The 16,743-nt window shown below is 37.7% G+C and overlaps 1 protein-coding gene across 2 annotated transcripts in view; it reads left to right on the forward strand.

The window, feature by feature from the left end:
• Positions 1-4,198: 4,198 nt before the first annotated feature.
• The window catches only part of Nsun6 (NOP2/Sun RNA methyltransferase 6), a 54,180-nt gene continuing 41,635 nt past the window's right edge, over positions 4,199-16,743 (forward strand). The window contains exons 1-6 of one of the 2 annotated variants that reach the window (XM_051205702.1): positions 4,199-4,367; positions 5,994-6,149; positions 7,981-8,057; positions 11,567-11,676; positions 13,174-13,327; positions 15,061-15,142. In XM_051205702.1, the coding sequence (XP_051061659.1) occupies positions 4,293-4,367; positions 5,994-6,149; positions 7,981-8,057; positions 11,567-11,676; positions 13,174-13,327; positions 15,061-15,142 (654 nt within the window). In that variant the 5' untranslated portion in view covers positions 4,199-4,292. Of the gene's footprint in view, positions 4,368-5,993; positions 6,150-7,977; positions 8,058-11,566; positions 11,677-13,173; positions 13,328-15,060; positions 15,143-16,743 lie in introns of both variants that reach the window. The other variant, XM_051205701.1, reaches the window with a different exon arrangement.

Below are 16,743 nucleotides of genomic sequence, written 5' to 3' on the forward strand. Positions count from 1 at the left end.
GACACATTCAGGACAGAACAGCAGGGAATTAGGCTTTGTAGTAGAGAGACTGGTGGATCTTCGTCTGGCTTGTAGCAAGTTTTGGTGCTAATCCTCAACGTTTCATAATCACAGCAAGATAAATGAGGAGGTAAGATATAGACTTTAATTTATAGAACTAAAGGTGAACAAATCCAAAAGCTAGTGTTCTTAATCCTGGAAGTATTTTAAACTAGATTATCTTCATTCTTTGGCTTTCCAAACACTGTAGATCCTAATTTGTAGTTTCTCAAATGACACCAACTATATTTAAAAAACTGACACACAGTATTGACAAGATTAATGTGTGTCTAAGAGGATGTGTATAGATATCATGTTACCTTTATAGAACATTTAGGACGAGCTGGGTGTGGTTGAGGCAGGAGGATTGTGAATCAAGAACACCATGGACTAAATAGGGAGGGCCTGTCTCAAAAATAAACAAACAAATGGAGCTAAGGAGAAATCTCTGTTAGTAAAGCACGTGCCATAGAAACATGAGGACCTGATTTTAGATGTCCAGCACTTGGGTTAAAAAAAAAAAAAAGTTGGGCTGTGTAGTGAGATAGTCCTTCTGTGGCACTGACCACGCCCATTGGGGGGTGGAGCCATGGGCGGAGAGGACCTGAGGAAGGAGGTCGGAGGGGGCCAGGTAGGCGCTCTCTCTTTCTGGTGTGACTCGGACAGGAGAGGATCGGGTTGAATTTCCTGGTGTTCATCTGTCTAGGTTGTAAGTTATTTCTCCCTGAATAAACATCTATTCGTCCTGTTTGTTTATCCTGATCCTTATTTACCGCAATAGGGCTGTAATCAGATTTTTTTCTTTGGGCTGCCATCTCACAAATAAGGACCTGGTGACTTAATTATGAAAGCTTAGATTTAGCTTAGGCTTGTTTTTAACTAGTTCTTATATCTTAAATTAATCCATTTCTATTAATCTACATTCTGTTATTTACCAGCCATCCTGCTTTGTCTGTGACCTCCCTTCTCTCACCTAGATTCTTCCTACTTTCTCTCTCTGCCTATACCTCCTGCCTAGCTATTGACCATTCAGCTTTTTATTACGATAATCACAGCCAATATACCTTCATACAGTGTGCAAATATCCTACAACTCTGGGCCAGGAGTATGTGCCTGGAATTCCAGCTCTGGGGATGCAGACATGACATGCAGATCCCTGGAGCTTGCTGACTTGTCAGCCCAGCTAAGGTGGGGAGCAATAGTGACTGCTACATTGATCTCTTGCTTTCATATGGATGTGCATGTACTTGAACCTACACACACACACACACACATATACCACGTTAATGCTCATCCACATAAATCCAAGAGAAAGGCAATGAAAGAAAAAGGAATAATTTCCCTTTACTGCAGAAGTCTAGAAACCAGAATTAAGATTCTGTTCCCACATCAATCTGAGATAACATCCTCAGAGATGAATGAGGCTAGTTGCTGTAGAAAAAAAAGTAAAATGTGGAGATGATAAAATATAAAATGTGAAAACTAAAGAGAAATTGGTTACACTTTTTTTTGCATGGAGAATGAAGAAGCTACCTTGAAATCAGTGTTTCTTTACCATTTAAGATTGTCACCCCTGTTAGTAGGCATTCTAGAGCCTCTCCCACTTCTTGTGATCCCTCCTCATGAAATTAAATAAGGATTAAACTTTTTTATATGAAGGTCAACTTTGGATAAACAAGCTTAAAATGCTGATATTAAAATGCTGAAATAAATCTCAGATTTATTTCTCCCATCAGTTCCTGCTTGGGGGCCATACTATCCCATTAAAGAATGCATAGCTCCAGTGACTTCTGCATGGCTGTTTTCCTATAGGAGTCTTCCTTAGCTTAGACAGTACATGCTCACTCTACCAAATGCAGATTTATGACATGTTTTCTTGGTTCCATTTGTACACCACTGCATATCTATTCATCCACATAACTGCCATTGCAATTCTATCTAGCCAAGATTAAAATAGATGTCTGGTCATGACTCAAGGGTTCAGAAGTAGTGAAATAGTTTGTTATATCAAATATATGTTTAATAGCAATTTCCTTTCTACTTCATAAAGGTGTAAGTGTTCAATTAGTCATTCAGGAATGCCATTTATATGTCAAACAATGAGTACACTATGTGGAAATGAAATTTTTCCCTCATGGAGTATTTATTCAAGTACAAGATCTCTTTATTTCTTAAAGATTTCTACTGCAGCTAGTGTCAGGGTCACTACAATATGGCCTGTCAAAATTTCTCTGTGTGGTTGGCTAGTCTTCTGAATCCTAGCCAAAGCAAGATGCCTCTTACCTGTTCTACCTGCCAGATAGCAGCAGAACAGGCCACCCTTCCCAGGCTGGACAATGTCTGTTGAAACTAACAGAATGGCTGGTGATGGCAAGGATAGAGCACACATAGACACATGACCTTTCCCAGAGTTTTAATTCACCTGTGCCTCACATTGCTGTCTGAGCCTGGGTCACCTCTACTGCTTATAGAGCTTATATAGATAGCTCTCTGAAACTAGTTTTATGTCAGCTCTGCATAGACCTACAATAAAGCTACATAAAATAATAGGAGTGTGGTGGGAATTTTGGCTGGTACGGCTAGCTGCCCATGAAGTATGGATCCTGCTATAAGTAAGCCTAGCAAGCAAACTTATTTTTCCAAGCTTGACTTCTCAAGTTTTTCTTTGGCCACTTCACTCTTCTTATTTGGGGTGAATATGTCTTCTCAGCATGCAACATTTTCAAACCCTGTGTCTTAGGCATTTTCTTTACTGATTTCAGATGATTAGATCAGGAAAGAACCCCATGCAATCACTGAAGATGCATGATATTGCAGAAAGACTAGGTATTGGCTTTTTGAAAACAATTTACTGGTCCTAAGGCTAAAAAAGAAAAAGAGAAAACAAAACAAACACACAAAATAAAACAAAAAAACCAAGATCATGGAAAGTTATTTCAGCCCCCAGAGCCTTGGTTTACTGTTTATAACTGTTTATAACTATTTTGTTGAACCGTAGCAGAGTGCCATTGTTACATTTTCACCTAGTAAAGAGCTGGCATGCCAGAGATACATTTTTTAAAGCCAGTGTGAAAACGTAAAAGATTTATCCCCCCCACACACACCAAAAAACCTCAACAACCCTTTTGTACAGTTATCTATGAGATATTGCCCCCAAACAACAAAAAGCACAAAACAATATAAAGCAAGTCCACACAGCAGCAGAAACAGAACTGTTCATCATGTTGACTTTGTTTACTTTTTTAAAATACTTTTCACTTCATTACAATTGGGAAAGTCACATCAGGGCTCTCCCAAGTACTAATGTACATTAACCATGACTAATCGTAAACACTATTAGGGCTTTTAACTTTTACCGGAGTACTCATGGGTATTATTAGCACATTAAAAAATACGGATGTTAGGGATGGAGAGATGGCATGACAATAAAGATCACTTGTTCCTGCTGAGGACCCTGGTTCCATTGCCATTGCCAACACCCATATGATGGTTCACAGGGGATCCAACAGGAAGCACGTGGTGCACTCACATGCATTCATACTCATGACATGAATATGTCTTTCTTTAAAACATTATATTGATTCACAGCTGATGTCAGATTCATGTGTCCCAGGGAGAGAGATCATTTCATGAAATCCAAGGCCAAATAAATTGTGGTCTTTACCGCCACTTACACAGGGAACACTAACTGAAGACTTGCCTAATTCAAATTAGCTAGGTACTCTGCTCAATACTGGGTGAACCAGGAAAACAGCGTTCCTCGCTGGAAGAAGCACCACCCTCAGGGATCAGAACTGAGGTGATTGGCAGATGCAGATTTGGCGTGCGCAGCAGGGTACGCTGACAGCACCGGAAGTGACGAACAAGGAAGTGACTTAATGCTCCGGAGTTGGGGGCGCGGTTTTGGAAAATAGTGCGTCGGAGTGGAATTCCTGGCTAGCCACTTTTCTGGTCTGCGTGTAGGTACATTTATTTGTCACTAAGCCGGTTTTTTTTTTTTGTTCGTTCGTTTGTTTTTGTCGCAGCGTCTCAGTGGCGCTCGGCGCTTCCTCACAGCATCCCGGAGAACGACAAACCCTGGACCCTGTTCACTCCTGAACGCAGTCCCTGAAGGCATTTTGTGCTGGGCCTTTTGCTGACAAGACTGTTCGCTGTAATTCGGAAAGAAAGGAAAAGAAAAGAAAAAAGAAAAAAACAAACAAAATAACCCGCTTCCCAACATTTTCTTGCACAACTTAAAACAGGAAAAAGAAATGCCCATTTTTCCTAAGATATCTTTGAGACCTGAAGTTGAAAACTATCTCAAAGAGAGCTTTATGAACAAAGAGGTAGGTCATATAAGTAGATATTTGAAACAATTCAAGTACAACTTATAGGGAGCAGAAAGTAGACCAAAGGGTAGTTTTTATAGCTTTGGTTTTTGACATTAGACTGTTGGAATTTCTAAAAACCATTGTTTTTAAATATTGATGCTTACTAAGATAAGTGCTCGCATTTAGATGTAAGAAAAAAGTGTTATGTGCCTATCAATACACTTAGTCCTGAAGGGATATCAAAACCAACAGTAAAAGTTCCCTGACTACAAAACTCTAGACTTAACATAGAAGATGAACCTGTTATTTTAAAGTAGTAATCCTGTACTAGGTTGAAAAGGGCACACTATGAATTCCTCTTTAAATGCTGTCAGTTGTTTGATTATAAACATTTACATTTTAGTCTAAGCTAAGATGTAATGAAAGAAAAATCCAGATTAGATCTCAAAAGCTTGCTTTATTTACTAATTTTTGTTTAATTATTGAAATAGGGCTCTTTACATTGTCCTGCCCTGAAACTCACATTTTCTACCAGGTTGGCCTCAAACTCACACCCAGTGCTGTGATTACAGGCATACTCCACCATACCTTACTGGAAAGCATTGTTTTTGTGTGAATTGCCTTGAAATAGTTCTCACTGGTAAAGCTTAATTTATTCTGTGATAATCCAATAGATTTAAAAGTACTTTCAATGGTTGTCTTGGGCATCAAACTTAAGTGAAAGCAACTACGTTGGTTTGGCAGGCAAGTCTTCAAAAGAGTGTTAATTGATTGTTACTGGTCACATTTGACACAGAAGTTCCCAGTGAGTGTTGATTGCCTTCTAATGAAAGGTTCTTACATGTTCTGATCACCCTAACCTGCCATACCTAGGCAACCTGGATTTTTTTTTTTCTTTTCTAAATTTGCCTTTCATTTTTGAATGTTATTGGAGCTGGTGTTGGTATTTAGGTATTCGTACTGATTTGTTTTTGGAGTTTTGACAGGATATGCCCTTAGCTGCTGCCACTAAGAGCACCATCTGTGGCTATTCACTATGTTCCCTTTTAAAGGGCCCTGCCCACCTCCCTTCCCTTCCTTTTTCTTTCTCTCCCTCTCTCTACCCCTTTCCCTCTGCTCTTTTCTTAAATCTCTCCCACTGCTCTAGTCTTGGGACTAGAGCTTGGAAGCCGTTCCCCTCTCCTCTTTCCCATTTTTACCATATTTCCCCCCTAATTAAAAATACAAAAAAACATTCCACTTGAACTCGTCACATGGTGTCTTTTTCTATTGAGCTTTTTTTTTTTTTTTTTTTTTTTTTTTTTTAAATTATAACAGCTGGGATTTAAAATTGATTTCTAAGTCTTATTTCCAGATTATGTTAAGAGGATAGACTTTATGGAAAGCGAAACTATTTCATGTTTAGCTCAAGGGGCTCTATAGAGTGTACGTTAAGAGAGGAAGTGGCATTTAGCAATACTTTTCAGCAGTTTTATACCCCAAAGGTGTATGAGTTTAAAAAAAAAAAGAAAAGGCCGTCCTATTTGTAAGGCAGTTTGGAAAGGAAAGAAATAATGTCGACAACACTAAAAACTAAACCTTAAATGTGTTAAGACTGATAATACAACACTGAGATTCCAATCGTGGTTCCTTCCATTTCAGGTTGTGTCTGCTTCAAGCAAACAAGAAGCAGAAAGGAAGTTTGAAGCTCTGCTGATTCACCTGGCACACCCTCCGTCATTCACAACTGTCAGAGTGAATACACATTTAGCATCAGTTGATTATGTCAGAGGTCTGCTGCTTGATGAGCTTCAGAAGGTTTGTGCGAGTGTGATATATTATACAGTTAACACTTTTATAGTCTGCCACAGTGTGCTCCTCAAAATCCCATGAACAGTATGACATTTCAATTTTTTTTAAACTTCTGAATATGTGGAGTTTATTATTCTGGTAATTTTTAAACATATAGTGGAAGAATTGATGGAATAAATAATATATTTAGACATAAGATTTATTTCTTTTTACATGCCCTTAGTGTTCAATTAAATCATATACATCTATGATATGTTGACACCATTTTAATGGTACGTTTAAAAACACTAAAAGGTAGGGAAAAGAAACTGAATGATATTGGGCAGAATACTTAGCTTGACAAAAACAGCTTGTTTGTGTTGTTATGAAAGGCAGCCACTTGCATGAAGTTTTCTTTGTGTATCAGGTTCACTTGTTCTGATAGGAAAGGAGAAGGAAGTCTTGACACCACAAAGATCCATCTCTATCTAAAATAATTTCAGTAGTATAAAGCAAGTAGAATTGCTAAACAGAAATATACAACAAAATTCATCTCCTCCTTGGAAATACTGTATTTACAGTAGTTTCTCTATAAGGTCATAGAAACAGTAAAGCAGAGAAAGAAGGAGAAAGGAAAGGACTTACATTTAGATTGTTCAGATGTTATCTGCTGGGTGTGCTCATAGTCTGAAATGTGTTTTGAAGGAAGTCAGGAGAAATGTTGGCTTATGTCCATACTTTCTAAAATGTGGAATTTTTTTCTCATCTATTCTGAAATAATCTGTTATGGTTTCTGCAACATGATGCAGTTAGTTTTATTACTACTCTTTCAGGTAGTATGGGAAAAGTAGTAAATATGTAAACCCAAGCCTCATGCATAAACATATTTATGTGTTTTCCCCCATAGACTCCATATAATTCCTGTTCTCACTCTGCCATCTGCTTTTGACCATGCTGCTCAGAGGCTGTCCACTCACATTTAGCTTGCAGTAACAATACAGTGGCTCACATTCACCAACACATTTTTCAAAGAAAAACTACCCTGACTTAGGGTGTTTGATAACTTTCATGGTATAAACACTGGCATCAGAGTTGATCTCAAACTTGTAGTGTAGCCATAGCATTGGAGAGAGATACCCACAGTGAGTCTGTGTAAGCTGTGTTAGTAACTTACTGCTCCAGCCTCTGTGTGAATTTCCAGTCTAACCAACTAAGTATAATAGTTTTTCAAAATCCTGAACTTGTAATAAAAGTACATTTTGATATCAAAAATGACATGGCCTCCAGTGTTGGTGTTATACATTATATTTAGTAATTTCAGTCTTTAATGTCCTATTCTGAAATTTGTCAGATGACTCTCTCTGTGCATATGAGTTAGGATTTGATTATGTGTCCAAGGCTCACCTGTAACTTACTGGGTTGCTCAGGTTTCCTTCCTCATCCTCCCTAGCTGCTACAGAATCAGGGATAGGAGGATTGAAAACTTGAGGCAAGTGTGGGCAGTGTAGGGATATTCTTACTCAAAAGTTAAAATAAAAAAAGGGCTCAGGGTACAGCTCAGTGGTTCAGCACTTGCTTACTATATTTGGTCCCCTGCGCTCTCTCCTTCTAAAGTCAGATAACACTGAATCGGGGAAATATTTAGAGATATGTTTACGTTTACAGTGTCCCATGAAGTGAGGGTGGAATAGGCCCAAATCTAGCTTCCTGCAGTGGGAGATGATGACTTGGGGGACTTGTACAATTTACAGATTGTACTAGGTTCTTCATCGTAGTGCTCGTGGTGACACGGAGAAGCCTGTGAGGTTTACCGAGTGTCCTGGGTGCTCTACCATTGTGTGCTTGTTTTTAACAGCAGTTCAGTGGATTCAGTGTTCCTGTTCTTCAGCATCCAGCCCTCCCAGACGTCTTACTCATTCCCGTGACTGGACCAAGGTTTGTGGCTGTTTCCTTTTCCTTTTATTCTTCTATATTAAAATTCCTCCCAAGATCTTTGCTTGTTGACAATATAGTCTGCATTCTTAAAATATCCCTAGAAACTTGAAGTCAGCAGTTTGTAACCACATACTTGATGCTCTGTCATGCACTGTGCTGGAAGACTAGGACTGAGCTGAGGACCTTGAAAATAATGCATCTTCTATCTGTTTAGTGCAGTGATGGGTGTTACTCTTATTTTTTTAGAAGTTTCATTTGTTTACTTGTGTTTCTTTTAAAAAGGATTCATTTATTTATTTTTATTTTATGCGTACAAGTGTTTCTCTGCTTGTGTATAGGATACCATGAACATGCCTTGTACCTTCAAAGGCCAGAAGAGGGCATCAGATCCTCTGGAGCTAGAGTTATAGACAGTTGGAAATTGCCATGTGGATGCTGGGACTGATTCTCAGTTCTCTGAGCCATCTTCCCAGTCCCTTTTCTATTTTTTTTTTTTTAATTTGGTTTTTTGAGACAGGATTTCCATATGCATAGTCCTAGATGTTCTGGGACTCGCTTTGTAGAACTCAGAGAGAAACATTGTCTCAAAAAAAAAAAAAAAAATTAAACTTGAGTTGTGGTAAATATAAAAATCTTCATGTTGCTAAATTTTGAAGTAATCGGATAGTAACAAAACAATGATTTTATAAATTATGGTTTGCTTGATCCATGCTATGAACTAATCAGGCAACCATTAAGATGGTGGAGTTTTATGGAGCAATGTTTATGGAGATGTTTATGATCTGTTAATTATCAAAAGCTAACAGCCACATGTAGAATAATTATAATATTTTGTAATTAAGCAGGAAGCTATACATTTTATGTATTTATATATAGAAAATGTTTAGTTAAACCGTATCCACCTATGAACAGAGGTTCATGCTAATGAGGTTGGCTTAGTGAAGGGGATTTTTATTTATAGAATTTCAATTGTCCAATTTTGATTTAACAGGCTGGGTAATTGAACAGAGGTGCAGTTTATATAGTCAAGGTAGAGGCATAGCATGTGTATAGTTTGTAAAATGTTTATATACATACATATATATATCTGCATAACCAAAACCCAGCTCACCACAATGTACAGCACTTTGATCAACTTGAAAAACTTTCTTGTATTATTCTCCTTTACCAGACAACCCATGTTGATTCTGCTTCTTAATTCTGAAGCAATGGCTGTGGTAGATGGTGATCACAGGTCATTTGAATTACATTTTTTTTGTGTGGATGCAAAATTGCAGTTGATTAGTTTTAGCTTTTGGCTATGTCATTATGTAATACTACTCTTACTGTCATTAATTTTCTGTTTCCTTTTCTCTCCTCAAATGTAATATGAGTTATGTAGATAGGTAGGTATTATAACCAGTGCAGCCTGACTTCCAATTCTCAATCCATTTGCCTCACCCTCTCTATGCGGGGATACTAGGCATGCTATAGCACACTAAGTTTTAGTTTGTTGCTCTTAATAAGTAGAATTTTATTAGGTTTTGTTTACTTTATGGAAACTAAGACAATTTTATCATTGTTATCAAAAGTGATGCACTGACTATTTAATAGAGTTGTGTAAGCAGTCTGCAGAGTTTATTCTCATGGTATAAACTACTGTTCAGAGGCTTCTGCTTGTTTTAAAAGTGGCCCTTTGCCAGTAGTATATTATATAAGTTGTCTGTCTTCCTGCTTTGTTTTTCTCATCCCTCCAGTGGGAACTAAAAGCCTCTGTGAACTACAGGACTATGATGGTGGGGCTTCAGTAATTGGTTAGAACAATTCATGTGCATTGTATATATTTCATTAAGAGTTAGCAACTAAAAATTTTGCTTTTTGAGGTTTTTTTGTTTTGTTTTGTTTTGTTTTGTTTTGTTTTGTTTGTGGATTTGAAGACACAGACATATTTGAAGTAGTTTTCCCTTTTGTGCCCCCCCTTTAGTTTGCCTTTTGCTTGAGATTATTCTTTCGGTACCATGTAGGCACAGGCTCCATGTTGCAAAAATTCTTTCTGCATGTCTCTCTTTTCTTTCTTTAAGGTTTTTTTTTTTTTTTTTTTTTTTTTTTAATGTGTATGTGTGTATGCTTGAGTGTAGAAGTCACAGGAGACCTTGCAGGATTGGGTCTGAGGATCGAGTACTTTTATCCACTGAGACACATTTGAGAAACTGGTTCATCTATGAGTAGTTATTTCTACTTCAGTAGAAATACCAGTTGTAAATTTGAGAGATGAAATACAAAGGATATTTTGAAGTTGTTCTTTGGGTTTTGGTGACTGGTTTCACTGTGCTACTCAGGCTGCTCTTTTAACAAGGTCCAAGTTACCTTCCTGATTCAGCTTCCTGATTTGTTGGGTCTACAAGTCTCATAGTGTTGTGACTAACTGTGGGTTAAGATTGCAGGTGGTTAGCACATCAGGTGAGTAATACACAGTGGCATGTTTTGAAGGTGGAAGAATAAGCCTCTTTAAGAAGTGTGAATGCTTGGGACCAGGAGACAAATGCTGTGAGATTTGGTCATCTGATAACCTAGGGGAAAGATGGGAAACAGTTTACTCCACAGCGAGTGGTGGCAACACATGACAAATACTGCCAGCCAGAGAAGTTCATTAGGAGTGCAGTGCTCAGAAGTGGTTGGTCAGGCTAGCACCTTCTTGGTCTCTGAAGTTTTTCCTGTTAGGAATGATGCCAGGATTTTAATAGTAAGAGAAGAGAATGATCTCCTTGTGAGAAAGAGGAGAACTTAGGGCTGAGCAGCAGTTGAAGGAGAGATGACTTATTTTCTTCTGCTTATCTTGAAATAGTCAGAATTTGCCATGGAATAGTATACTGTTTTAGAAATATTTTCATGCTTTAGGTTTTGAAGGCAGCAAAATCTATTTACTTGCTAATACTGTTAATGAATGACCAAGCAGCTTCTCAGGCCACAGGCCACTTGTCTTCATTCCACCACCAGAGGGCCCTCTTTTTCTTTTTCTCTTAATTCTCATTCTCTTTCTCTCTCTCTCCGTGTGTGTGTGTGTGTGTGTGTGTGTGTGTGTGTGTGTGTGTGTGTGTGTGTGTGTGTGTAGTCAGAAGGCAATTTGCAGAAATCAGATGCCTCCTACTACATGGACCCAGGGGTGTCGAATTTAGGACCCCAATCCTGGCAACAACTGTCTTTGCCTGCTGAGTTTTTTCTCCTGTCTTTTTTTTTTTTTTTTTCTTTTTCTTAGTGCCCATTCTTTCTACCTTTTCTTCCCTGCTTTTTAAAGTGCTGCTTTGTATGTATCTTTCTTTTGCAGCATTTTCTTTGTGATTTAGTCAGGAAAATCAAGACTTAACAGGCTATGTATGTATGAAGTCGTTTAAAAAATATTTTTTAAAAGTTTTATATATTTATACTGTGTGTATTGATCATTTCCATCCACTACCTCTAATGAAACATTTGAAAAGAGTATGGCACTAGAAGAATATTATTCTTTATTTTTTGTTTTTAAATATTCTTAGAAGGAATATAGAAAAACAACAGCGTGAAGTGATTGTTGGAGCACAGTGCGGCAATGCAGTGTTGAGAGGGGCCCATGTCTACGTTCCAGGAATTGTGTCAGCTTCAAAATGTAGGTATAATATTTAAGGCACCCTACAGTTCATTAATGTGATCAGCTGGAAGTTTATGTACATTAAATCCACCTTTGTCATGTATTTCAAGATATTTTCTGTGGAGGATTTTATCTTACAAAAATAAGTGTGATGGTTACTTTGAATAGTTTACTTGACACAATGTAGAGTCACTTGGGAAGGGACTCAATAGATTATGGTCTAGATCCCATGGCTTGTGGGCACATCTGAGGTGGGTTGTCATGATAATGTTAATTGGGGTGGGAAAGGTTGTCTGATATTGGCAGAATTCCTTGGGAAATGGGATCCTGGTTTGCTAGCATGTGTGCATTTATTATTCTCTGCTCTTGACTGGATGTAATGGGATTAGCAGCTTCAAATTCTTGCTGCCTTGATTTACCCCCACAGTGATGGACTGGAACCTGGAACCATGAGGCAAATAGGCCCTTTCTCCTTAAGTTGATTTTGTCACAGCAGTAGGAAGCAGAGCTTATGATGCTCAGACATCCATGTAAAGGTTTTTGTCAGGGTTCTGCTTTTCCACATAAAAACTGTTATGGTGATATTTCTCTAGGGAACAGAGAAATACAGAATGTAAATGGAAGTGAAAGAGACCAACTGTTCATAGTTAAAAGCCCTTGCTGCTCTTGCAGAGGACCAGAGTTCCCTTTCCACTGTCAGGTTGCTCACAACTGCCTGTAATTCTAGCCTCTGCAGGTACCCTTGTACACATGACACAAGCATGGATGCCTGTGTGCACACACAGACATTTTTTTTTTAAACAAAAGGTAGTGAAGTTCCATTTTATATTCCTGACTTCACTGTCTTAAAGCCCCTACCTAATCTCAAGACATTTGTGAGGGTGACATCCAGAATCTAGACAGTGGGATGAAGTTAGCAGTCTTCATGGGTTCACACTGGTGGTGGTCAATTTCATGTGCTTTACTGTTGCAGTGGGACCTTAATGGACTTGTATCAAGAAGCACTGGTTTAGGTCTATTACAGATGTGTTTAGTTCCTGGACTTCACCCATCCTGTGTATAATGATCTGGAAAATGATTTCTTACTGGCCTAGCTTAGCCTTGGTTTCTTTTTTAGTGTACATTTTTGTTGAATCCTTTTGTAGGCAACTTAGAATGTTGAGTCATGATACTAAGGCTTATATAACGACTCTTACTTAGTATTAGATTGCGGAGGAAAAGTCATATAGATGATGTCTCCTGTTTAGTTGAAGATTTAGATAGGATGTTTTGAGTGCCATTTCTTTGTTTTCATGGAAAATCATCTGTCCAATTAGATGTTAGGGACTATTTAAAAGCTAAGAGTTAAGTTGCTATTGAGGATTATAGTGAGATAATAAGATAATAAGCCAGTGTGGATTGTCTCTTGTCTCTTGTCCATAATTGATGTCTCTATGGATAACAATTTTACCTTGAAGGATTTTTACTAGTCTGTCAAAGCATAGATTAACAATCTGATTTTCTTCTTTAACCTAGTTATGAAAGCTGGAGATGTTATTTCTGTATATTCTGATATTAAAGGGAAGTGTAAGAAAGGAGCCAAAGAATTTGATGGAACTAAAGTATTTCTTGGAAATGGAATCTCCGAACTAAGCCGTAAAGATATCTTCAATGGGATACCTGCTCTGAAGTATGTCACCAAGCTCTGTGGGGGAACTAGTGTCCTTTCTGTGGTTCAAAAAGCTCAAAAGAGTGAGAAGGTGTATTTTGTTACACTACATCAATTTTTCAATGACTTCAACTGGAAAAAATGAGACCATATTTCCATGATTTGTGGAAAGAGCTCTTTTTTTGGTCAAAAGGGTAAGCAGATTGAAAACCAAGGCAGTAGAATGGGGATGAAGTTCAGTGATAGGACACATTGCATTGCTGCTCTCCCCAAGCTAGAGTTCAGTCCTCAGCTGTGCAAAACAAAACAAAAAGCCCAGGTGAGTGACTGAGCACACTGTAATTGTTAAGAATTTTACTTGCCCTTTTGGATTTTAATTGTTTAAACTTTGAAGAACAGTACTTTTCTTAATAGAGAATTAGATGATTTATCTTTTCAAACAATCTCATTTTGTCAAAGAAAAGTTTTAATTTTAATGCAAGTCAAATATAAAAATTTATTTTAAACAAAACTAAATTAGACCTGAATTGTAGCATTCGTGAATGTTTATGGTCAAAACTAAATGTTTCAATTTGTTCAAGCCACATAGAAATATAATTAGTTCTAAATCATATCTGGATGTTGGTTGCACTAAGCAGATTAAAGCCATGAACAAACAAGGCCCTGTTTAACGTGGTTTCTTCAGCTTGTATTAGGAATGCTGTAGAGCGCCAGAGTTGGCAGCTGACACACATATGCTAAGCACTGTGAACTGAGCCGTTTAGAAGGTGGCCAGAGCCCTCATTCCTGGACAGCTTGCACATTGGAGCAGTTTTCCTATGTGAATGAAATCAGTTTTCCTAAAGAAACAGATGGGTAGGCTCTCAAGGTCTAGGAAAGAAAAGCTTTCCAAATGGCTGGAGCCTGATTTTACTCCCCTTGGAATGTTTCGTGGATGTAGTTGTGTATGTCTGTGTCTGTAGCAGGAAGTTGGTAGCATTGACTGCCCGCTTTAGTTGATTAATAACAGTGCTCCTCATTCTCTCATTTGATGTAGTTTCTAGTGATGTACTGAACCATGTTTGCTTTTCTGGTAGGAGTAAAAGGTGGCCATTCTTCAGAAAGCCTGTGGACTTTCTCTGCCAGTACTTGTAAGCTCTTTCCCTCTTTGATAGTTATGTAACACGCCACTCAGGTGCAGTGTTTGCCTTTATGAATCACTGTACACCATGCCAATCTGTATCCCGGCCCTTCCTGTTCCCAGAAGCTCCGCTGCCACCAGTAAAATGGGACAGAGGTAGAAATGGTCATTTGGGGACTGTCAGTACTGGGCAGCTTTTCTATGCAGAGATGGGAGCAGAGCAGGGCGCTGCCTTTGTTAGTGCTTGACATCAGCCCGAGTCTCAGTGCTTTTCCCTCTTTTATATAAGTATCTAGCAGAGCGCCTTAAAGATTCAGTCATTCACAAAATGTTTGTGTTACCAGAAAGACTAGAACAAAGCAATGAGAATTGGTCTTGTTTGCTTTTTTAATTTATTGACCTCTTTAAAGGAACTCTTGTGCTTTTTAAAATAGTAACTTATTTATTTATTTATTTGGATTACCTCTTCTAAAAAATGCAAAACAATCCACAGGACTATTGAAATTTGCTGTTAAGTAAAAGAAGTCTTAAGAATGAAGGACCCTTTATATTTGATATGTTATAGTGGGTGTTCCTAGAAATATATACTATATAACTTATACAGGCTAATGTTTAATTTCTTATTTTTTTTTAGAGGTATAGGCATAAGAATGACAGAACCCATATATCTCAGCCCTTCATTTGATAATGTTCTACCCAGTTACTTATTTTTGCAGGTGAGTAAAGTAAAACTGAATGACTTTGAATCATCCAGATGAATTATTAGAAGTTATTTTTCTGATTTATTAATATTACTGAGGTCTCTTCATATTCTGACCTACCATTGTCAAATACTAAGACAGTCTTATGAACACTTGTGTCTTCTTTTCCTGTATTAATTTTAACACACTTATCTGTCCTCTTTATCCAAAGGTGATTTAATGATGTGATATAATGACAGCTTTTGATCTCAGCATGTTAGTCATAAGTGTTGCACATATTAATGTGCAGCTGTGTGTTCTGGCTGTAAGAGCAACATGCAGATGGTTTTTGCCAGGCTGTTATTAAGTGCTGCAAAAAAAAGCTCAGGGATGGTTATAAAATATAAATAACAAGACAATTTGTGATCCATAATAAAAGAATTAGGCCACTGCTAGACTAAAGCTTTTGTACTTGAGAATGTAGTTTAACTTGTGTCATTTTCCTAGTGGAAACTTTTATTATATGTAATATTACAATATTATATGTAACTGGTCATTGATTGACCAGTGAAACTGACTAAAAACTAATAATGATTGCAATTAATACATACTGTGTATTTACCCATGTTCTACAAGTGTTCCATATATATTACTTCATACATCATTTGAAAACCTCTAAGGTCATAGATAATGAAAGAGACTTAAAGAAGTAAAGTATATAGCAGGCATTGTGCTAAATACCTACTTTGCTGACTGTGAAATGGACAGAAATAGCAAAGACAAAATTTGAACCTAGGTCTTTAAGTCAAACTTGTGCTAGTCCTTGAGACATAGCTCCTGGAGTCCATCACACTAATGAGTACAGGGCTCATTTAAGATGCAGGTTCTAATCCAGTCTGAGTTGGTATTCTGTAGGCTGTGAGCAGTTCTCAACCTGTGGGCTGTGACCCCTTTGGGGTTGTATAGGGTTGTATATTAGATATCTTTCCTGTCAGATATTTATATTATGATTCATAACAACAGCAAAATTATAGTTATAAAGTAACAATGAGATAATTTTTTGGTCAGGAGTCACCACAATATGAGGAGCTGTATTAAAGGTAAACAGTGTTAGGGACATTGAGACCCACTTAGAGTGAAAGCAATTTCTGTTTCCTAAGTATTCTTTCTAAATGCTGCTTTTATAGCTTTGTAGCCAGAGATTAGTCTAGGGACATTTATTGATCTTTTTATATTCAGTTTGTCTTTATAAACCAGTTCAGAGCTATCAGATGTTTTTCAAGTGAAAAAAAAAAATCTATACTATGTATTTTGATTGTTTTTCTCTTCCTCCAACTTCTTGCAGTTTCCTCCCTCCCACCTTCCTACCCACCCATCTTTATGTCTTTATGTCCTCTCTCTTAAAACAAAAAAAAAAAAAAAAAAAAAAAAACAAGCAAAACCAACAAACAACAAAAAACAAGGAACATTACCCCCCCCCCCCCCAAACCCACAAAAACAAGCAACAGATTGATAAGGTACACACACATGCACACCACACACACACACACACACACACACACACACACACTCTCCAAAACCAAAGAAAATGAAACAAAAAGTGCACAGAAATACCATTGAGTTCGTTTTGTGTTAGC

Source organism: Phodopus roborovskii, unplaced genomic scaffold, assembly GCF_943737965.1.
Source record: "Phodopus roborovskii unplaced genomic scaffold, PHOROB, whole genome shotgun sequence".
Lineage (NCBI taxonomy): Eukaryota > Metazoa > Chordata > Mammalia > Rodentia > Cricetidae > Phodopus > Phodopus roborovskii.